Source organism: Impatiens glandulifera, chromosome 1 (genome assembly GCF_907164915.1).
Source record: "Impatiens glandulifera chromosome 1, dImpGla2.1, whole genome shotgun sequence".
Taxonomy (NCBI): domain Eukaryota; kingdom Viridiplantae; phylum Streptophyta; class Magnoliopsida; order Ericales; family Balsaminaceae; genus Impatiens; species Impatiens glandulifera.
In genome coordinates, this window is record NC_061862.1 from 49062527 (window position 1) to 49087882 (window position 25356).

At 35.4% G+C, this 25356-nt stretch overlaps 1 protein-coding gene across 1 annotated transcript; it reads left to right on the plus strand.

Annotated features, from left to right (window-relative positions):
* The first annotated feature begins 21913 nt into the window (after positions 1-21913).
* LOC124921988 (cyclin-A3-2-like) lies at positions 21914-23241 on the plus strand. Its single transcript, XM_047462699.1, has one exon. It carries the CDS (start codon positions 22036-22038, stop codon positions 23053-23055), a length of 1020 nt encoding a protein of 339 aa, XP_047318655.1. The 5' UTR covers positions 21914-22035; the 3' UTR covers positions 23056-23241.
* The last annotated feature ends 2115 nt before the right edge of the window (positions 23242-25356 follow it).

Here is a 25356-nt window from a genome sequence, read left to right on the forward strand (position 1 = left end):
ATGAGTATCCCAACATGAATCCCTCATCTTCTTTAGCATCAAAAGCAGTCAAATAGACCTTTCTATTGTTATGGATAAAACATTTACACCCAAATATCTTAAAGTAAGAAACTGTGAGAATTCTTCCATAATACAGTTCATAGGGAGTTTTATCAAAACGTTTGTTAATTATTGACCGATTTTGTGTATAGCAAGCAGTATAAATGGCTTCCGCCCAGAACCTCTAAGGAACATCTGATTCAGCAAGCATCGACCTCGCTGCTTCCTTCAGAGTTCTCACTCTTCTCTCAGTAATGCCGTTTTGCTGTGGAGTTCTGGCACTAGACAACTCGTGCCTAATTCCAGTCTCCTCAAGATAAGATGATAGGAATCTGTTAGTGAATTCAGTTCCCTAATCACTTCTAATGCATGTGATATTTAAATATTTCTGATTCTGAATCCCTTTAAATATCCTAATCAAATTTTCAGCAATTTTATCTTTTGATGGTAAAAATGAAACCCATGTAAATCGTGAAAAGTCATCGATAACAATTAAGGCAAATCTCATTCCTCCTATACTCTTTACAAGAATTGGACCAAAAAGATCCATATGTAAGAGTTCTAGGATACGGCTGGATTGTGATTTCCCTTTGCTTTTGAACGATGATCTGCCATATTTGCCTAACTGGAAAGCAGTGTATATCTTGTCCTTTGAAAACTGAAGATAGGGTAAACCAATAACTAAATTGTTTGAACAAATGTTGTTGATGGTTTTAGAATTCAAATGGTTCAAACGTTTATGCCATAACCATTTCTGGTCATTCTTGGCAATCATGCACATAGGGTCAGATGTCTCTTTTTGCCAATTCATTTTATATGAGTTTCCTACTCTACTTCTAGTTAATAAGATGTTTCCATCTTGGTCTTTAACTAAACATGCATGAGTTTGAAAATCTACTGATAAACCATTATCACATAGTTGACTAATGTTGATTAAGTTATAACACAGATTGTCAACAAGTAATACGTCATTAATAGTTAGGTTACCATGGATAATCTTACCCTTACCCATGGTCTTACCCTTCTTGTTGTCACCAAATGTGATCTTAGGTCCAGAGCAGTCTGATATATCAGTGAGAAGCCGTCTGTTTCCAGTCATATGCCTGGAACATCCGCTATCAAGATACCATACAGATTCCTCCAGTCCTTCATTTATTTGTACCTACATAAATAGATATTTACAATCTTTTGGTACCCACATTCAATTGGGTCCTCGGTCAATCAGTCCCTTAGGAATCCATATTTGAGTTATTCTGATGGACTTCCCATTTTGAGTTGTGATTAATGCGTATGTTTTTGACTTAGAAGACGACTTTCTACTAGTCACTGATCCTTTAATTTTTGAAGAAGGTTTTCTTTTAAAACTCCTTGACTTAGAGTGAGCTTTTAAATTACCAGACTTATTAGCCTTTTCTAGCTTATTCTTAAGCCAGCTAACAGTTGGTGGAACATAAACTATTTCATTTTTGAAAGCAACTTCTTCATGAGTAGGATCAGATTCAATGTCAGTCATACTCCTTTTGACAAAGTTTATAGGCTTAAACTTATCATTTGGAGAGTTTGACTTTTTGCATGACAGATTAGGGTCATTGCTGTTATATCCCAAACCAGATCTAGATCTAGCAGGTTTCAACATACTGATCTGATATTTGACAGCATCTCCAGATCTTGTCCATGCATTGACAATATAGTTTAGTCTCTTATTTTCGGATGAAAGAGTTCGAACCTGTTCTTTGAGCATCTCATTCTCAGTTGAGATCTCTGTTGAGTTTTCATTAAAAACGTTTGGTTCAGATTCTTGGTTTGGATAAAGAACAGTTGGTTCATATTTAACTTTCATTTCATAAAAAGAGTCAGCTAACTTCTTGTACTCAATGGCCATTTCATTAAGTGCATTAGTTAATTCCTCGTTTGTATATTCTGGTGCAGAGATGTCATTTACCTTAGATTGGTCATCTGCCATCAGACATGTTATAACTTCATTCTCTTTTTCGGCAGGAGGCTCCTCCGAATCACTGTCAGCCCATCTGGACTTGTTCTGACTGCAAATGAATGCTTTCTAGTTCTTCTTTGCTTGAGAATTCACCCCGTGATTCTGGTTGAGCTTATCCCATATCTCTTTTGCAGTGGAACAGGACTTGATCTCACAAAACATATTCGTGTTGAGTGATTGGAACAGAATGTTCTTAGCGACATTATCCAGGTTGTTGGTCACCTTATCTTCAGTGGTCCACTCACTTCTTGGCTTTGAAATTTTTATGGGGCCATTGGTGATGACACTCCACATATCATAGTCAATAGCAGCCAAGTGAGCTTGCATTCTTATCATCAACAAATCGTAGTTGTCCTTTGACAGAAGAGGAATTTCATTGATGCAAGACATACTTTGGGTTCTTGATGCCTGAGAATAGAAACAGGGCTCTAATACCAATTGATAGGATCGACTTTATCGATAGAGACGGGGGTTTGGCTAAAGATGAAGGCTTATGAAAAACAGTTTGAAAGAAATCCTGTTAGGGATTTAATTCCCTTTCTATACAACGTAAACTTGTGTAAACACTTGAAACGGATTCAAGGAGGAATTGTTTACTTGGGTTTGAAGCACAAGATGAAATATGAAAAGATGACAGAAAAGAAGAACACAGCAGTTTGTTTATGGATGTTTGAAGAAAATCTCCTACGTCACCCCTCTTTCAACCACCGGAAGGATTCACTATAATATGATTAGAATCAAATACAGTTTACACACACTTAGCTCACTATTGAACAGAACACTTTATGTTCAATTACAAGATGAAGAATATCACTCAGCTAAATGTGCTTTGATTCTAACTCTCTCTCTCGATTCACACACAGTACAATCAGAAAGAAGCTTCACAGTTTAAATTCAGTAAACAGGATGATTGAGTAGTTTCTCTCTCTACAAAATCAGATTGCTTGTTTGTTGTGTAAGGCTCTGGTCCTTCGTCCGTTGTCCTTAAGATTTGTTAAATACTGAGCAGGAGCTAACGGTCGAATCTTCAAGAATGATAAGTGGCACTCTTCCGTTGGAAAGCCTACATTGTACACAGCAGGTTCTAAGCACAAGGATCGTGCCCGTACATAACTGGTAGTGCGCCGAATATTCCATCAGGGATGTACCTGCAAAACGGGTAATGTGAGGAAAATTCTCTTACGCGGCATTCCTTGATTGGAAGCGTATAGCTGTTGTACTAATCTTCACTAGAAAGTGGAGCATAAGTAGGGTACAACTATAGCACGTGGGTAGGAGAAATGCTAGATTCAAGCATACTGCTTAAACTGAGCATTAGACGTATTTTAGTTAGACGGATTGTGAGAATTAGTCTAATGAAATAAGTCATCTCCTTCTAATAGGAAAACGTCTATTAGACCGCCTGGTCTAATAGAATTAGACTCGTGTCTAATTTCAATAACCATTAGACTGACACGTCTAACTCCACTAAGTTAGACTGGCACGTCTAATTCCGGTTCTACCTCAGACTTGTCTGAAGGATTTAGACGCACGTCTAACTTTCACTAATTAGACTACTCGTCTAATTATCCAATAACCATTAGACCGGTACGTCTAACTCCACTAAGTTAGACTACACGTCTAATTCCGGTTCTACCTCAGACTTGTCTGAAGGAGTTAGACGCCACGTCTAACTCCGATGAGTTAGACTGTACGTCTAATTCCAAATATCAATTAGACTACCCGTCTAATTACAAATATATTAGACTACACGTCTAACTACGATGAGTTAGACTGTGCGTCTAATTCCGTGTATTCATTAGACCTTCCGTCTAATTCTTTACATCTATTAGACTACATGTCTAACTCCGATGAGTTAGACTGTACGTCTAATTCTATTAGACTTACGTATAATTCTGTGTATTCATTAGACCATCTGTCTAATTCTTTACACGTCTAACTCCGATGAGTTAGACTGTACGTCTAATTCTATTAGACTTACGTATAATTTCGTGTATTCATTAGACCATCCGTCTAATTCTTTACACGTCTATTAGACTACACATCTAACTCCGATGAGTTAGAATGTACGTCTAATTCTATTAGACTTACGTCTAATTCCGTGTATTCATTAGACCATCCGTCTAATATTTTACACGTCTATTAGACTACACGTCTAACTCCGATGAGTTAGACTGTACGTCTAATTCTATTAGACTTACGTCTAATTCTATTAGATTTACGTATAATTATATGCAATGAAAGTCAAGATAGGTCTAATGACCCTCATTAGATCCAAGTCTCATAACATGTTGTCTCAATACACCTGTATCAAAACTCATAAGTTATTTCATCATCAAAATAATTTGACCCAACATATTTTTCTAGAAACAAAATACATATTTTGTGCATGAAACTAGTTCAAAGAATTTGAAAGGTGGTGACAGGTACATTAGATTGGAATATTCTACCATTGTTAAGATTGATGATTAGTATTGTAATATGTGTTGATTCATTCCCTAGAAAAATATGGACATAGGTATTTCGATCGTCAGACAACAAAATGCGATATTATAGAGAACAATGTGTGAAACTTTTAATTCCTCCTTTATCGTTGCTCGAGAAAAAAATATATGCACTATGAGAGCATCTCCAAAGGGCACGCAAATCCCATTATGCGTTCCCTTTTTCACTCCAACCGGACTCGCAAACCCAAAATGCGTTTGGGCGTCTCTCTCCTCCAGCCAACGCATATTTGCGTTGGCACTGTTCATTCCCCTATTTTTGGCCATTTTTTCAAAATGGCCCTCAATCTAGTTTTATTTTTATTTTTTTTTATATATAACCTTATGTATCTATAATTAAAATTAAGCCTTAAACTTATTTTTGTTTCTTATTAAGATAAAAGTTATAATATTTTTAAATGTATAGTTAAATATTAAATTATATTATATTTAAAATTTTATATAATTTATTTTATAGTTACGAATAAACATATAAATTTATTGTTTTTATTAATAATGTTTGTTTTAATATATTATGTTGTTTATTTAAATGTATTATTTAATTATTTTTGTTATGTATAAATTATTAATATATAATTAATTTTATTAAATGAATAAGAAAAGATTGGGGTTAAATATGTGAAGTTGATAAATATATAGATAATATTAATAAGGTTAAAAAGTTAGTGTAAAAAAAGAATATTCTAAGAATATTCTTTTGGGTTTGGAAATGGGTTTTTTTGGGCTGAGGATAATTACTGTTTGATGTAACGTTTACTGCATTTTTGGTTTGAGAATGAGTTTGTGGGTTGGAGATGGTCTGATAGAATTGATAATGGTGCTAGTCGTGAAAAAGGGAATTGATAATCACATATAAATTCTTAAGTAATCGCATAACATCTCTCAATGCCAAACGTCAACTAGAAGCTAGTACATCCCAATATCATGAGTGTCATTTGGAATATTGTAGTAGTTCGTATAAGTGAGACATGATACTCACAGTTGATCTAGTGACCGAAAAATGTTCTCGTAGACTTTGAAATATATATAATATTCTGTTCACCCTATTGGAAGTTTTAGTATACTATTTCGAGATGTTAGGTAATATTGTTATTGGATGTACAGGTCAAGCTGCACATGGACAAATTAAAGTATCAAATTAGGCCAAACAACAATGGGTCAATCTTCATGGAAATAATTTTCACAGGATCAAGTCACACAAGGTCAATCTTCACAAGGTTAATATTCATAAATTCAATCAGCACAAATTCAATCGTTAACACAAAATTCAAACTTTACATGCCTAATCGTACTGACATGCCACACAAGATCTATCTAGTCTATTTCGTAGATTATATGGTTGACCAATTGTAGTTGGTTCATGTAGAGGTAATGGTAATAAAGAAGGTTGATAAGTTACAGTTAATGCAATTGAGTTACAATGTGATATTATGCCACCAGACCTGATGTTGAATAGTGCACCAACAGTGTTAATGAGAAAATTGCAAGATATGATTAATGAAAAAAAATTATTTTTTTATAAAAAAAATTGTAGCTTTTAGCTATGATTAATGATGTTAAATTATTAGTGGTACAAAATATTTGAATGTATTGATGATTTGTTTTTTTAGGTTAGTGGTAGTAATTTTTTGGGTGTAAAGATGATATTTTGTTGGTGGTAATAAACTTTTGGGTGTAATAATTTAATGATTTTGTTTTATTTATTTTACCCAAGTTAAACTTAAAAAGGAGTTAGAAATTATTTCATTATGATTTTAAATATAAATTATGTTTAATTTATCATTTAAAATAAATAAATAAATATCCGAAAATACTTAAAATTAAAAATGATAAACAATTTTTTTATTATATTTCTAAAAATATGTTTTGTGAAATTTTTGGTGAAGAAAAATACAAAAAGATTTAAAATTCGATTCAATTAACTCTTTTGTTTAAAAATATAAACAGATAATGATGTAATCGAAATTATGTTTATTTTTTGCAGCCATATATCAGCCATCCGATTAGCGTTGAATGAATGAGGACGCCACACATCCTGATGTAACAAAGCACGCACACTCTCGAGGCCACACCTGATCAACTAACGGGACGTCAGGCCCGTTAGATGAAACACCCAAACGCAGACGGATCTCCAACGGACCACCAACGACGAATTTTGGACTAATAAAAACAACGTTGTTTTGATTGTCTTCTTTGTGAATTTTAGCAGGCCGCGATGAACTTCGCCGATCTTCCAGAAGGATTATCTCCTACTAGACTGTCAAAGATAAGGATAAAATTAGGGATAGAACTTCAAATAGAAAAATTGGAGTTGAATTCCTCCACCTCAACCGACCTAAACCTAGTATAAAAGTTCTTAGATGTTCCTCTAACAAATGATAAAACATAAATCATATATTACAATTCAAATCAGAGAAATCAAATTCCGGCCAAGAACATATTTTTGTAAAATCTCCTCTAGTGATCACAACTTTGATCCAGGCTATTGGAAAAGATGGAACGTATATCTCCTCCACTTCCTAGCAATGTGACGAGTGTTGTCCTCTAATATTGACACATTAGGGGTGTTAACCTGGAAATGTCCGTCGACGACAACGACTCCATATGTGAGCTTTACCTTGGTATGATATTAAGAAAATGGTCTACCTTATAGATGATCAACTCATGATAATGCTTCCGGAATAGGTCATTTTTTACTACACCAACGAACATTTTAATCAATTTAGGTGAGATTGCATGCCTCCCTGTCGTGACCGTGTGGTCGCCATATATAGGCCCATCGAACCAACGACTTTGTAAACTACCTTGAATTGTGGAACGACGTAGTCAAGATGAGCATCCAAAAAGATAGGAAGAACTATATCGACCAGATCATCGATGAGTTCTGACACCATCAAGAGGAATAAGAAAGTGAAGGTTTTATAACCTTTACTTATTGCGGACAAACCCACTCCACCTAAAGAAGGACTCTAGTTTTACCCATTTTTGTATAAACGGAAAAAATTAGAAATCCTATTATAGCAAACCCAGAACTCCAAAATTTTAAAATATGTAAAATCGATAGTTCTTTTAAAAAAAGCAAGTATTTAAAACTTTATGAGATGTTTACTCCAAGTCATGTTATTTGCATATACATTTTCTCTTGTTTTCACAATTGTAATACTCCACTCTTCTGCTATCACAGTCATCAACGATGTCCATGTTGACGGATATCGAGTTGGTTCCCTGCATCGATACGCAACATCTTCTTCATCAATAGACCCAACATGAACTCCCATGTGTGCTTCAATCTTAGTCAAGTATAAAAAAAATTAATGCTAGCATAGATGACAAGTTGACAAAGGAACATTATTCTCAAAGAGAAAGAGAGAACAATTCGACTTAGGACAGACTTAGGACAACATGATTAAGAAAAATACGCAAGCATTATGCATCTTATTTCTTAGATATTATCAAATGCGACAATACAACATCAAAAGAGGAAGCATAATCCCATACCACATCAAATTCCTTCAACTAGGTTGTGCCACCTCAAATATCTTATTGAACTTTATGTTGTCATATTGCAAAAATAACAGAAACCAGTGTTGTGCACCATTATGCTTTTAAGGTTATTTCTAACAGCATATGCAGAGAGCAATGAATCTGGACAAAATACATAAAGAGATTATGGAAATCAAATCTAAATTTAAGCACAATAGCAGCTACAACAGCTATACCCAAATTTAATTTAGGCCTCACCAAATAACCAATAACCCTATCTCTGGTTAGTGAGACTATTTCTCTTATAATAAATCATATTTAAAATAAAATTAAGTATATCATTCCTAATTAATATACCTGATATGACTTCCTAGTGTACCAAGAAACTCAAATCCCTTTTCCAGTTAGAGAATCCTCGCTAAAATCATCTATAAAGGTCCCAAGGACACCAAATCGATTCAATTCAGAGCTCAATTTAAGATAATAGAGACAAGTCAAAGCAAATATTAATCATTCAAATATACTGTCTAAATATGATGTCTGAATATGATTGTCTCTACTCAATCAATTGACAAATTACTTCCATGAAATGACGAGCTATTAGTAAATACATTTTTTATATGAAAATGAAGAGAGAAATTCAGAACCCTAACTATATTACCGTGATCTCAAAACCTAAGTTCCAATCAGCCGTGCAAAGAAGCAACCGCTGGAGGATTCAAAGTCCGAAAGAAAAAGAATAATAAAGAGAGATGAGTTTACTTCACACCTGTCTGAATATGATTGTCTCTACTCAATCAATTAACAAATTACTTCAAGGAAATGATGAACTAAAGAAATTGAAGAGAATGAAATTGAAGAACATGTGAAAAACTAATAGCTCACTATTTAGCAATTCATGAGTTCAAATATGGCCTCAACATGGGAGAAGACTATCATGCGTTTTAATAGAGAAAGATCAATAATGCATAAAAGGTCTTGTAAATCATCAACAAAAAATACAAGCATCCCAAATAAGCCCTCCACATTATCCTCAGTAACTACTACTTCTAGATGCTGTAAAAAAAAAGAGAAAAAAACATGTAAAAACACTGTTTTGAACAATGATTTATCATTTATGACATAAAGAAGAATACTACAATCCAGTTGAAACAATGAGAAACAGCAAGCGAGTGAAGATTTGTGATGAAAGTAAGAAGCAAACCATTAACAAAAGCCTTGTCAGGCTTCTTTTCCCGGGAATGGAAAATCCAATTAACAGGAACTCACTACTATCTGCCCCAACTTCCACATCTTTATCAATTACTTGTGCGACCAATTCATTCGTTAAATTGGTTTTTAATGTATATAAATATCTTACCATTCATTCTCCCAGGCTTTTTGCCCCATCGAGAATGAAATGTCCATTCAAGTGGAAAGCGGCTGCAATCTGCATCAACCTCCACCGCATATTGAATGACCTACATGTATTATCTTCTATTCTAATGGAAAAGATTGTAGATTTAACCCCAAAAAAATTCTCCATTACCATTATCTTTCTTCGAGTAGTGTACATAATCTCCCGTTAAAAAACTGGATCTCCATCACACAACAAACGTTGAATCAGCATCAAACATTTAATAACAACAATCCAGTCTCTAGTTTTCCCGATCCGCTTCGAGAATGAAAAAACACAAGCACTAACATGACTTCGTGAATATGATGTTAAATGAAGGATCTCGCGGATGTGTTTCTCCGACGCCAGTTCATCATCATGACTCATAGCTTTAATAATCAAAACCTCAAGTTCTGGAGCCATATTGCTTGAGACCTTCGCTATTGCGATGCTCGTCTGGTCCTTCACAGCACCAATCGCCTTCCAAATTGTACTCGGAGCCATTTTCGAATCAAACAAACAAAGTTCTAAAAAGAAAATAAACTTAGAAGATGAATAAAGCAATAGTGAATCAATCTCATAATTGTTGAGGTGTTCCTTGCCATTGCGAACGAGTTTTAAATTCCGGATAAACGGGTTAAGGTTTTCTGTTATAAAAATGGGTTAGAGTATAATTACTTTTTTTGGCATTTTTTTCATAATACAGTAAGGTTGAGAGAGAGTGAACAAATCTAGGGTTTTTCTACTTTTTCTTTTTCTTTGGCTGATCCAAAGTGAGAGGTTGGGGGAGATTTTGATTGTGGAGGATTCCAATCATTCCTAGTGTAATCAATTTTTTCATTTGAGAGAAGGGCATGTAAGTTTCTACTATTGACATTTGTTTGATTTAGTGAAACTTATCCCTCCCGTGAACGTAGGTCGATTTTGACCGAAACACGTATATTGTGTTGTCGTTTATTGCTTTGTGCTATTTCAGTTCTTGGTAAATATGTTGTTCATCATAGACGATTTGGAAACTGATTTGTTACAGGTTCGATTTCTAAGAAGATCCGTAGTTTTGTTATTGCAAAACCCAACAGTGGTATCAGAGCATTATTGATTGGTTATCTGTTTTAACATTGGAGCAGAGTGCTCTGCTGGTTACTTGACGAAATTCAAAGAGGAGATCAATTCTTTGTTGGGGTTTTGTCAGTTGTTAAGGTAGTAATAATGGGGAAATCTAGACCTGATATGGTGAGTGTGAATGATACCAACTACAGGCAATGGAAACTGATGATTAGTGATCTGTTAGTTTTAGATGATTTGAATGAAGCAATTGAAAATGAGGGTGTTAGACATGATACTACAAAAGAGGCTGATTGGAAAAAGACAGATAGAAATGCATGCAACTTTATTTGTTCATGGGTTGGTGTAAATGTTGTGCATCATGTTGAGAATGAGACTACGACGTATGGTGTGTGGAGAAAACTTAAAACTCTCTACGTTGGGAGATCAGCAGGGAATAAAGCAACACTGGTACGAAGGCTGGTGAATCTGAAATACATTGATAATAAATCAATTGCTGAGCATTTGAATAAATTTCAAAATATTTTGAATCAGCTGAGTAGTATGAAGATAAATTTTGATGATGAGGTGCAAGCACTTTTAGTCCTGTGATCTTTGCCTACAAGTTGGGAGACACTTATTATCACTCTCAGCAACTCAGCACCAAATGGTAAAGTGAACATAGCATTTTTCACCAGTTCCTTATTTGATGAGGAGAATTGAAAGGGGATAAACCCTCTAAGTCTGATATGTTGGTGACTGATAGAGGAAGATCAAAGGATAATAGAAATGGTTCGAATAGGGGAAAGTCTAGAAGCAAGTCTAGAGCTCCAAAGAAGGATGATGCTTGCCATTACTATGGAAAAATGAGTCATTGGAAGAATGAGTGCTGGAAATTTAAAAATGATAAAGCGAAGGGTACGGTAAAGCTAGAGAAAAGAAAGAACAGAGTGCAGATACATCTGCTTATGCTTCAGATGGTGAATTGACATATGCTTCTAACTATCAAGACTCCTATCTTAGCACATCTTCAAATAAAACAGCATGGGTTGTTGACACAAGTGCCTCATTCCATATTACTCCACACAAAGGTTACTTCCAGTCCTACAAACCTGGTGATTATGGTGAAGTTCACATGGGTAACAGTGGCGTGTCCAAGAAAGTTGGTCTTGGTGATGTTAGAATCGAGACAAACATGGGTTGTTTCCTAACATTGACAGATGTAAGACATGTTCCTGATTTGAGAATGAATTTGATTTCAGCAAGTAAGCTCGATGATGGAGGCTACCATAATGTTTTCAATGGTGGAGCATGGAATCTAAGCAAGGATTCATTGTTTGTTGCACGAGGTAAGAATTGTTTTCCTTATACAAGACAAATTTGAAAATTGTCTATGATGCAGCATATTCTGTTTTGATGGAGTCATCCTCTGAGTGTAAGCAGAATAGAGTCTCCTTCAGTAAATCGAAAGTGGAACTAAAAAAGAATGTCCTTGATTTGGTCCATACAGATGTTTGTGGTCCTATGAAGATTAAATCCATAGGTGGTGCTTCCTATTTTATAACCTTTATAGATGATGCATCTAGGAAGGTTTGGGCCTATGCTATAAAGTCCAAGGATGAGGTTGCAATAAAGTTTGAGGTCTTTCACAAGCTGGTTTAAAGAGAGACAGGAAGAAAATTGATGTGGGTGCGGTCAGATAACAGGGGAGAGTACATAGACTCATTTGATGATTATTGCAAAGAGCAGGGTATTCAAAATGAACAGACTGTGCCCAAGACTCTACAAAAAAATGGTGTGGCAAAGAGGATGAACAAAACAATATTGGAACAGATGAGGAGTATTCTCTCCCATGCCAAGTTGGCTAAGCATTTCTGGGCTGAAGCCATGAGCACTGTAGTGTATGTGATCAATCGTTCTCCCTCCAAACCATTGAATAATAAGTGTGCAGAAAGAGTCTGGTCAGATAAAGATGTTAATTATGACTATTTACGTGTTTTTGGTTGTAGAGAGCTTTTGTGCATGTTCTAAAAGATGAAAGGTCTAAGTTAGATGCAAAAACCAGGCAATGCATATTTTTGGGTTATGGTGATGAAAAGTGGGGATACGGGTGTTATGACCAAGTTGAAAAAATGTTTTGAGAAGCCAAGATGTGGTATTCCTTGAAGATCAGACTATTGAGAATTTTGAATATGGTGAAAAGCTTGATGCATATATACGCGACCTTTGTGGTCTTAAGCTGTCTCATGATGTTGAGGAGACAAGGCCACATGTAGCTTCAGACTCAGATAGTGATGATGATGTTCCTCAGGGTTAAGATGTAGGCCATGGAAATGATACTAATACTGAAACTGATCTTGGTGATAATGTTGAGGTTGATTTTCAAGTTCAACAAGAACATGGAAATTAACATAATCAACAAACAAAGGTACTTAGGAGGTCTACTAGGGAGAAAAGATCAAGTTCTAAGTATCATGCTACATAGTATGTCCTTCTAACTGATTGTGGAGAGCCTATATGCTATAAGAAGGCTCTTTAAGATGCTCATAAAGAATGGCTAGCTTCCATGGATGAAGAGATGAAGTCATTGCTGAAAAATGGAACATATGATCTAGTTGAAAGACCAAAGAACAGAAATGTATTACAAAATAAATGGGTGTACACGATCAAACAAGAAGGTGATGATAGAAAGACAAGATACAAGGCTAGGCTGGTTGTCAAAGATTTTGGCCAGAGGCATGAAATCGATTATGATGAGATTTTTCTCACCGGTAGTGAAGATGACTTCTATCCGGGTGGTGTTAAGTCTAGCTGCTTGTATGGATCTTGAGGTTGAACAGCTTGATGTCAAGACAGTATTTCTCCATGGTGATTTGGATGAAGATGTTTATATGGAGCTATCTAAAGGTTATAATAAGAAAGGTGAGGAAAATAAGGTGTGCAAACTTGTCAAAAGTATGTACGGTTTGAAGCAATCACCAAGGCAGTGGTATCTTAAGTTTGAGTCGTTCATGACCATCCATAGGTACATGAAGACGTCTACAGATCACTATGTCTTTGTGCAAAAGTTTGTTTCTGATGATTTTATTATACTTGTCTTATATGTTGATGACATGCTTATTATTGGGAGAGACAAGCTCAAGATTGCCAAGTTAAAAAAGGATTTGGCTAAGTATTTTGAGATGAAAGACTTGGGTCAAGCAAGACAAATTCTTGGAAAGCAGGTCATTCGTGATCGGGTGAAGAAAATGCTATGGTTGTCTTAAGAGAAATATATTGAGAAGATTCTAAATCGATTCTGTATGGACAAGGCAAAGTCAGTTGCTTGTCCATTGATACACACTTGAAAATAAACAAGACAATGTCTCCCAAAGATTAAGAGGAAAGACAAGAAATGTGCAGTGTTCCATATGCTTCAGCAATAGGCAGTCTGATGTATACAATGGTCAGTACAAGACCGGATATAGCTCATGCAGTTGGAGTACTTATTCGTTTCCTTTCAAATCCCGGTAAGACACACTGGGAAGTGGTTAAGTGGCTAATAAGATATCTTCGAGGGACCTCCAAATACGCTTTGTGTTATGGTACTGGAAAGCTACATGTTGAAGGGTTTTTTTATTCAGATATTAGTGGTGATATTGACCCAATGAGATCAACTTTAGGGTATTTGTTTACTTTTGGAGGAGGAGTTGTATCATGGAAGTCTCGTCTACAGAAATGTATTGCTTTGTCTACTACAGAATCTGAATATATTGCCATTATTAAATATTGTAAGGAAATGAGATAGATGAAAGAATTGTTGATTGAAATAGGCATTACACAAGACAGGTTTGTGGTGTTTAGTGACTCACAAAGTGTTATACATTTGAGCAAGAATCCAAGTTTCCATTCACGTTTAAAACACATCCAAAGAAGGTACCATTGGATCTATGAAGTGCTCGAGAAGAAGGAGTTATACTTGTAGAAAATGCATACAGATGCGAACGGGTCAGATATGATGACAAAGGCTTGCCAAGAGGCAAGCATGAGATATGTTGTGTCAAAGCCAGAATGGTTCTGGCAGGAGCGTCACAATCATGAATGTTTATAGCAACTTTCTCCCATGGCTCGGAAGGGGGAGAATTGTTGAGGTGTTCCTTCCCATTGCGGGCGGGTTTTAAATTCCGGGTAAACGGGTCAGAGTTTTCTGTTATGAAAACGGGTTAGAGTATAAATACTTTTTTGGGTATTTTTCTTATAATACAGTAAGGTTGAGAGAGAGTGAACAGATCTAGGGTTTTTCTACTTCTTCTTATTCTTTGGCTAATCCAGAGTGAGAGGTTGGGGGAGATTTTGATTGTGGAGGATTCTAGCATTCCTAGTGTAATCACTTTTTTTATTTGAGTGAAGGGCATGTAAATTTCTAATATTGACATTTTTTTGATTTAGTGAAACTTATCCCTCCCGTGGACGTAGGTCGATTTTGATCTAACCACGTATATTGTGTTAGCGTTTATTGCTTTGTGCTATTTCAGTTATTGGTAAATCTGTTGTTCGTCTTAGATGATTTGGAAACTGATTTTTTATAAGTTTGATTTTCTAAGAAGATCCGTAGTTTTGTTGTTGCAAAACCCAATAGGATCTCGCGAATGTGTTTCTCTGACGCTGGTTCATCATCATGACTCGTAGCTTTAATAATCAAAACCTCAAGTTCTGGAGCCATATTGTTTGAGACCTTCGCTATTGCGATGCTCGCCTGGTCCTTCACAGCACCAATCGCCTTCTGAATCGTACTCGGAGCCATTTTCAAATCAAACAAACAGACATCTAAGAAGAAAACAAACTTAGAAGATGAATAAAGCAACAGTGAATTAATCTCAGTCAAATAAACCTAATCAACAAAACAAAAGTCTTATTCTAGGTTTCAGTAAGCTGAAATAACTGATCTACAAAGTATACCGGTAAATGAGATGAAGTTGTTCTTCCTAGATATGCGTTGGTGAATACAGAGAAGAAAGGAACCACGAATCTTCTAAAACGATGCCTTCTGTCGGCTGAAAAAGAACATAAATGAAGCAGCTGGAGAAACCTGAATCTGTATCCATAGTAAAAGAGAGCATACAGATTGAGGATGGCATCTTCATCTTCTACGGCGACTACTTCCTCTCTATGCTCGGTATCTTTTCCATGGAGAAAACGATAAAGACAAATTGAGAGATGAGTGGAGAAAAGGAAGCGGGTTTCTAAGAGGAAAGAATGGACCTGTTAATTAAAAAGTTTTGCAGTCGCCGCTATTGATGCACGCTAAAAGTTGGCGCCTTTTATTCGTGGATTTTATGGGGTATACCGCGACTGGTCTTTAGACCAATCACTATTATTTAAATAATAACGATTGGTTCTAAACCAATCGCTATTATTTAAATAATAACGATTGGTCTATAGACCAATCGCTGAATTTGCTCGCGATTATAAACCATGTATACAGTGGAACACTGATAAACGTGCATACTTCATCGGTGAAAGATCTATGTGCCCAACCATAGAGGAATTCCGAGTTATCTCTTTCTCTTCGCTAGTCGCAGTCCACTACCAAAGGCCAATAAGATCCTATGGAAAAGAGATCCAAAAACTGGACGTTTTGTGCTCCAAAAATGGCCAAAAGAACTCCAAAAATTGATAAAGATAAGGTTTTTCCAACTGAGTTTGCTGAAATAAAAGCTACTCTTCAACAAGTAATAGATAAGTTAGCAATATTAACTAATTTAATGATCAAGCCTGCTGTCAGGACTACCACACCAAACGGTTTGTTGGGAATTTTGATACGAAGATTACTTTTATACTGTAATCTAGAAATGTGAGATGGGTAAATTCACAGGTTATCCAAGTCTAAAACAGAAGATCAAACACAGAACAAAACAACACCAGATTTACGTGGAAAACCCTCTCAACCTGGAGGGTAAAAAACCACGGGGCCAACCAGCAAATTTCATTATAAGCAAGAAACAGATACAAATGTTCTTCTCAACTTTAAACCCAAAGTTGGGGCATGCAAACAGATAAAACTAATTTCATTTAGACTCAAGCTATTCTAGATATAAGACAGCAAGAAATTGGAACCTGAAGGTAAAAATGTAAGAGATCTAGTGCCTCCTTCTTTTTTTCTTCCTCTGTTTCTTCTCCTTTGTTTCTTCTTTTCTTTGCAGAATGACTTCTCTCTCTAGAAGTGATAGAATGAGCATCATTCTTAGGTTTTGCTCATTTAATTAACTTCCTGATTGGGCTGGACCCAAAAGGCCCAAAAATCTCCCCCTTCAGCCCACGGAGAGAGGTACACCAATCTTTAATTCATCACTTGGTATTCATGCCGACAACAGAGCTCGAGCTTGTCTTTTGGAACAATCTTCGTAAACATGTCTGACGGGTTCTTATCCGTGTGGATTTTCTTCAACTTCATTTTCTGGTTTTCTATTACATCTCTTATCCAATGAAACCTCACATTAATATGCTTAGTTCTAGAATGACATGTAGCATTCTTGCTCAAATCTATGGCACTCTGGCTATCACAGAAAACAATTACATCTTCTTATTGCATACCAAGCTCTAGGAGAAATCTAATCATCCACAATAACTCCTTTCCAGCTTCAGTTGCTGCAATGTATTCTTCTTCTGTTGTTGATAAACCCACACATTTCTGTAACTTGGATTGCCATGACACGGCTCCCCCTGCAAAAGTAAACACATAACCCGAAGTGGATTTTCTGTGATCTAGATCTCCAGCCATATCAGCATCTATGTAACCTTCTAACACAGCTTCACCATTTCCAAAACTCAAACACAAATTGGAAGTGCTTCTTAGATATCTAAGAATCCACTTCACTGCTTCCCAATGTTGTTTTACTAGATTAGAGAGGAACCTACTTACCACACCGACTGAATGCGCTATATCTGGCCTAGTGCAAACCATTACATACATCAAACTCCCTACAGCTGAGGAGTATGGTACACTTGACATTTCATAATTTTCTTTCTCTTTTGATGGACACATCTTCTTGCTCAATTTAAAATGGCTAGGAAGTTAACAACTTACTTCCTTTGCTCCTTGCATGTTGAATCTTTCAATCACCCTTTCAGTGTACTTCTCTTGTGACAACCAAAGTCTCTTAGTCTTTCTGTCACGAGTAATCTGCATTCCCAATATCTGACGTGCTTGGCCCATGTCCTTCATATCAAATGTCTTGGACATCTCCTTCTTCAACATTGCTATTTTCTCAGTATCATGTCCTACAATCAATATATCATCAACATAAAGTAAAAGGATCAGAAACTTTCCATTAGAAAATCTTTTGAAGTAAACACACGGATCTGCCTTGGTTCTCTAGTACCCATGACTCATCATAAAAGAGTCAAATTTCTTGTACCACTGTCTCAGAGCTTGTTTCAAACTGTATAGACTCTTCTTCAATTTGCAAACCATGTTCTCTTTTTCTTTCACTTCAAAACCCTCTGGTTGCACCATGTAGATCTCTTCTTCCAAGTTACCATGAAGAAATGCAGTTTTTACATCAAGTTTCTCAAGATCAAGGTCTAAGTTAGCTACTAGACCTAACACTGTACGAATGGAAGTCATCTTTACCACTAGTGAGAAAATCTTCTCAAAGTCGATGCCCTGTTTCTGTCCAAAACCCTTTACAACAAGTCGAGCTTTGTACTTCATAATTTCTCCATTTTAATCTCTCTTTAGCTTGAACACCCATTTGTTTCTCAATTCCTTTCGGCCCTTAGGAAGATCCACCAGCTCATATGTGCCCATTTCTTACAATGACTTCATCTCATCTTTCATTGCATTCTGCCACTTAACTTTGTCTTTATGAACTTGTGTCTCCTGAAAACATTTTGGCTCTCCTTCTTCTGTCAATAGAATATACTCTAAAGAAGTGTACATTTTAGAAGGTTGGTGCTCTCTCTCAGACCTTCTTAATGGGGTGATCTTTTGGCTCTTCTTGATGATGTTGCTCCCCCTGCTCAGGAACATCATAAACAATCTCATCATCATTACTACCATTCATGTCAGAGGTTTCCTCAGTGACTTCTTCATTATGTTCATCTTCATCGGTTACTGTTGACTATACATGTGAAGGAATTTGTATGAGTTCTATGGACTCATCAACTCTCTCTGACTTCTCAATGATTTCTAGATTTATCCCATTTTGACCCTCGAAGAACACAACATCTCTGCATCTAACAATTCTATTCTTTTCTAGGTCCCATAATCTATACCCAAATTCATCATTTTCATACCCAAGGAAAATACATGGAATTGCTTTATCATCCAACTTGGATATTTGCTCTTTTGAAATGTGCACATATGGTTTGCATCCAAACACCCTTAGATGCTAGTATGAAATATTCTTCTTAGACCATACACTTTCTGTTATTCAAACTTCAAAGGAACAGAGGGTGACCTGTTTATGAGATAACAAGTTGTGCGAACTACTTCTGCCCAAAACTGTTTTGGCAACTTTGTCATCTTTAGCATGCATCTCACCTTTTCTACAATGGTGCGATTCATTCTCTCAGCCACACCATTGTGTTGTGGAGTTCTAGGAATTGTTTTCTCATGTCGAATTCCATATTTTAAACAATATGCTTTAAACTCCTTGGAAATATACTCTCCCCTGTTATCAGAGCGAAGACATTTCAGCCTATTGTCTGTCTCTCTTTCTACCATGACATGGAACTCTTGAAAGTAATTAAATACCTGGTCTTTCGTTCTCATGAAATAAACCCACACCTTTCTAGATGCATCATCAATAAATGTTAGAAAGTATCGATTGCCACCCAATGACTCCTCCTCAAAAGGACCACACACATCAGAATAAACCAAGTCCAGCACATTCTGTTTCCTTTCTGATGTTTGAATAAAAGAGACTCTGTGTTGCTTACCAAATGGGCAGTAGTCGCATAGATCTAGAACCTCATCTTTGGTTGAGGGGATGTGAAGCTTCCTCACCAGAATTCGTAACCCTTTCTCACTCATGTGGCCGAGACATTGATGCCACAGATTTAAAGAGCTTTCAGCTTGTACTGCATTCAACCCATTTTTGAGTATCTTCACATGGGTTCGGTATAAGGAGTTCCATGATTTCCCTTTTGCTACAATCATTGATCTCTTAATGAGCTTTCATTCTCCACTACCAAGATAATGCTTGAATCCATCTTTGTCCAATGCATCACCTGATATCGAGTTTAGACGCAAATCAGGAATATGTCGCACATCTTTCAGTGTTAACTGATGTCCCAACTCTGTCTGCAAACAAATATCACCAATACCTACAATGCTCGAGTGACTAGTATTACCCATCTTCACTATACCAAGATTTCTAGCCTTGTAAGTCATGAAGAACTCTCTATTTGGTGTAGCATGATAGCAAGCACCTGTATCAACTATCCACTCAACTCCTTGGTGACTTTCTACATGTAGATATTGTTCTTTTTCACAAGAAAGAATCACTACATCAGCTGCAGTTACTGTGGCTGTGGTATTTCTGATCTCATCATCTTTTTTCTGATTTTTGTCTTCATTCTGTAGTCTTTTCCAGGCTCTACAATTTTTCTTCATGTGACCTTCTTTACCACAGTGATAACACTGTCTTCCTTAGATTTTGATCTACCTCTGGACTTGCTATGACCTCTTGATTGTTGTCGGTATTCAGCTCTTCCCCTATTCTCTGTGATAAGGGCCTGAGCACTATTTGTATTAGTTGACTTCCTTCTTGTCTCCTCATTGAACAAGCTGCTAGTAACTATACTCATAGTAAGAACACCATTCGGAACTGCATTACTGACTGTCACAACCAATGTCTCCCAACTGTCGGGCAATGATCCTAAAAGAAATAAGGTTTGCAGCTCATCTTCTAAGGTCATCTCCATCACTGACAATTGATTAATCAAGCTCTGGAACTCATTTAAATGCTCAGCAATACTTGCACCTTCTCTAAATTTCAGATTTACTAACTTTCGAATCAGAAACGCTTTGTTACCTACTGTTTTCTGCTCATACAATAACTCCAGCTTCTTTCACAACTCATGTGCACTCTTCTCACTTTCTACATGGTGGTACACACTATCATCAAGTCATTGTCTGATTGTGCCAGCTGCTTTCCTGTTCAATTTTGTTCAATCACCGTCAGACATATCTTTTGGCTTCGCACTATCTCCTTCAACCGTCTCATACAAGTTTTTACAGTAAAGGATATCCTCATCTTGGATTTCCAAATCTGCTAGTTATTATTTGTCAACCGGATCATTTTGCTATTGCCTTCCATCTCAACCTACAAAAGCACTCTTCAAAATAAACCTAACAGCTCTGATACCACTTGTTAGGAATTTTGATACGAAGATTACTTTTATACTGTAATCTAGCAATGTGAGATGGGTAAATTCACAGGTTATCCAAGTCTAAAACAGAAGATCAAACACAGAACAAAACAACACCAAATTTACGTGGAAAACCCTCTCAACCTGGAGGGTAAAAAACCACGGGGCCAACTAGCAAATTTCACTATAAACAAGAAACATATACAAATGTTCTTCTCAACTTTAAACCCAAAGTTGAGGCATACAAACAGAGAAAACCAATTTCATTTAGACTCAAGCTAGTCTAGATATAAGACAACAAAAATTGGAACCTGAAGGTGAAAATGTAAGAGATCTACTGCCTCCTTCTTTTTTTTCTCTGTTTCTTCTCTTTTTTGCAGAATGACTTCTCTCTCTAGAAGTGATAGAATAAGCAACATTCTTAGGTTTTGCTCATTTAAATAACTGTCTGATTGGGCTGGACCCAAAAGGCCCAACACTGTTCCACCTATCATCCCACTAATAAGGATTAATCTTCAAACTCGTCGAAACGTGGAAGAAACCTCACTCTACGAGGAATCTCTTTGAAAAAAGAGGTGATAAGATGAGAATCTTAAAACAAAAGAACAAGAAAAAGAGTGATATTTTTCATGATTTATATCGATTTCAATTTCAAATCAAATAATTATTTAAAGAATGGAATTTTAAAATAAAATAAATAATAATTTTAAACTTATCGACATGATTTTTATAGTCTATCAATTGCAAATTTTATTTAAAATATATTAATATTAAAAGGCTATAATTTAAATAATCGAAAATGCCCAATAAAGAAGGTCAAAAGTGTCTATGTAAATTTTAATTTATAATTATTTGTAATAATTTTTAAAAACATTATAAAGATATATATAATATTTTTATGTTAAAATTAATACAAATTATTTATTATATTATGTTAAATATCTTCTTTACAAGTCTAAACTAAAATATTATTTTGAATTATTTAAATTTTCATTCCCCTTGAAACATTTTGGAATTTGGGGTTCTAATTTTGGTTTTCATTTGAGAGAGAGCGCCACAGAGAAAACATTTGAAATTTACAGACATGGCGGCTTTTCTGGCAACATGCCTTCTTATTCATCACCCTCCCAAATCACAGGCCATATCATCTCCTTCGCCGTCTTCACTTCTCCTGGTCTATCTTCTTCTTCTTCTTGGAAGAATCAATCATATAGGACGTGGGGGTGCGAGAGAAATTAGGTATGACTGTCAAAATAAACTCAGTGAGTGTTACTCGCTTCGGGAAGAAGAGGACAGCCGACGCAATGGTCGGACAGGATTATCATCTGCAGCAGTCCCCCGACAAGAAGAGATCCCCTCTCGATGGGATTTCCAATTTAATTAGTACGCATACGGCTGTACGTGAAATTGAAGCAGCAGCCTCCAAGTTTGATGATTCTGAGATGTGCGATGGTTATGTAACTGAAATCTACGATTATCTTCATAACATGGAGAAAGAGGCAAAGAGAAGGCCGCTGCAAGACTATATCGACAAGGTGCAGAAAGATGTGACTGCAAACATGAGAGGGGTTTTGGTGGATTGGTTGGTGGAGGTTGCAGAAGAATACAAGCTTCAATCCGATACACTTTTTCTCTCAATCACTTACATTGACAGATTCTTGTCTCTTAATCCTCTCAATAAGCAGAGGCTGCAGTTGCTTGGCGTTTCTTCAATGTCGATTGCATCAAAGTTTCAAGAGATTAATCCTCCAACACTTGATGACTTCTGCTACATCACAGATAACACTTACAAAAAGGAAGAGATGGTGAAGATGGAAGCCGACATACTTAAATCTCTTAAATTCGAAGTCAGCAGTCCAACCATTAATACCTTCTTGAGAAGATTCTCCAGGATTTCTGAACAGGATCGCAAATATCCTGATTTGGAGTTTGAGTTATTGGGATGCTACCTGGCAGAGTTGAGTTTGCTGGACTATGGCTGTGTCAAGTTCTTGCCATCCATGATTGCTTCTTCTATTGTGTTCCTTTCCAGGTTTATGTTCCACCCTGATAAACATCCATGGAATGCAAACCTTGAAAGGTTTTCAGGATACAAACCTGCCGATTTACAGGAATGTGTTCTTCTTATACAAGACTTGCAATTGGGTAAAAGAGGAGGTTCTTTGGTAGCAGTCAGAGACAAATACAACCAGCATAAGTTTAAATGTGTTGGCTTGATGAAGGGCCCTCTTCAAATACCCAATTTATACTTTAAAGGTTGAAGAATGTTTGTTCTTGTCTTCCCCAAATCTATTTAATTCGTATAAAGCTGACCTGAATGACACACGATCAGACAAGCCCTTTCAAGGAAAACTTTAGGTGTTAAATTGGTGTTTTGTTCAAAATATCTAATGTTTTGGCTAATGTCTTAGTTTGTACCTATTTATAGTTTAATAGTTTAGTTTCTAAAAAATTCCATTTAAATGAAATGATATTAGATTTTTGTATAAGTAATTGCTCTTCATTTTCTTATTTAAGTTAATGATGAGATCACGTTTGATTAGGCATTTGATTAGGTTTAAACTAGGATAAATATGTTAACGATGGTAGGTTAGAAAGTGCAGAAACAGTTTGCGATTGAAGAAGAACTTAATCGACATTTCGTGATTTTGTTGAACACTTGGGCTAGAATGATATTTGAACCAAAAATACCGACTCGTTATTGTTATTGAATGACACAAAGTGTTTATTTGACAATCACTACAAATTATATGTTTTGATTATTATATTCTCATTATTATATTGTTTGATTATTTCATTTAATTCAATGAATTGTCGGAAGTTGTGAGAATATTTTTCTAGAAACAAAATACATATTTTGTGCATGAAACTAGTTCAAAGAATTTGAAATGTGGTGACAGGTACATTAGATTGGAATATTCTACCATTGTTAAGATTGATAATTAGTATTGTAATAGGTGTTGATTCATTCCTAAAAAAATATGGACATAGGTATTTCGATCGTCAGACAACGAAATGCGATATTATAGAGAACAATGTGTGAAACTTTTAATTTCTCCTTTATCATTGCTCGAGAAAAAAATATATGCACTATGAGAGCATCTCCAACGGGAACACAAATCCCATTATGCGTGCCCTTTTTCACTCCAACCAGACACCATTCGCAAACACAAAATGCGTTTGGGCGTCTCTCTCCTCCCGCATATGCGTTGGCACTGTTCATTCCCCTATTTTGGCTATTTTTTCAAAATGGCCCTCAATCTAGTTTTATTTTTATTTTTTTTATATATAACCTTATATATCTATAATTAAAATTAAGCTTTAAACTTATTTTTTTTCTTTTTAAGATAAAAGTTATAATATTTTTAAATGTATAGTTAAATATTAAATTATATTATATTTAAAATTTTATATAATTTATTTTATAGTTACGAATAAACATATAAATTTATTGTTTTTATTAATAATGTTTGTTTTAATATATTATGTTGTTTATTTAAATGTATTATTTAATTATTTTTGTTATGTATAAATTATTAATATATAATTAATTTTATTAAATGAATAAGAAAATATTGAGGTTAAATATGTGAAGTTGATAAATATATAGATAATATTAATAAGGTTAAAAAGTTAGTGTAAAAAAAGAATATTCTAAGAATATTCTTTTGGGTTTGGAAATTGGTTTTTGGGTTGGAGATAATTACTGTTTGATGTGACGTTTACTGCATTTTTGTTTGAGAATTAGTTTGTGAGTTGGAGATGGTCTGATAGAATTGATAATGGTGCTAGTCGTGGAAAATGGAATTGATAATCACATATAAATTCTTAAGTAATCTCATAACATCTCTCAATGCCAAACGTCAACTAAAAGCTAGTGCATCCCAATATCATGAGTGTCATTTGGAATATTGTACTAGTTCGTATAAGTGAGACATGATACTCACAGTTGATCTAGTGACCGAAAAATGTTCTCGTAGACTTTGAAATATATATAATATTCTGTTCACCATATTGGAAGTTTTAATATACTATTTTGAGATTTTAGGTAAAATTGATATTGGATGTACAGGTCAAGCTGCACATGGACAAATTAAAGTATCAAATTAGGCCAAACAACAATGGGTCAATCTTCATGGAAATAATCTTCACAGGATCAAGTCACACAAGGTCAATCTTCACAAGGTTAATATTCATAAATTCAATCAGCACAAATTCAATCGTTAACACAAAATTCAAACTTGACATGCCTAATCATACTGACCTGCCACACAAGATCTATCTAGTCTATTTCGTAGATTATATGGTTGACCAATTGTAGTTGGTTCATGTAAAGGTAATGGTAATAAAGAAGGTTGATAAGTTACAGTTAATGCAATTGAGTTACAATATGATATTATGCCACTAGACCTGATGTTGAATAGTGCACCAACAGTGTTAATGAGAAAATTGCAAGATATGATTAATGAAAAAAATATTTTTTTATAAAAAATATTGTAGCTTTTAGCTATGATTAATGATGTTAAATTATTAGTGGTACAAAATATTTGAATGTATTGATG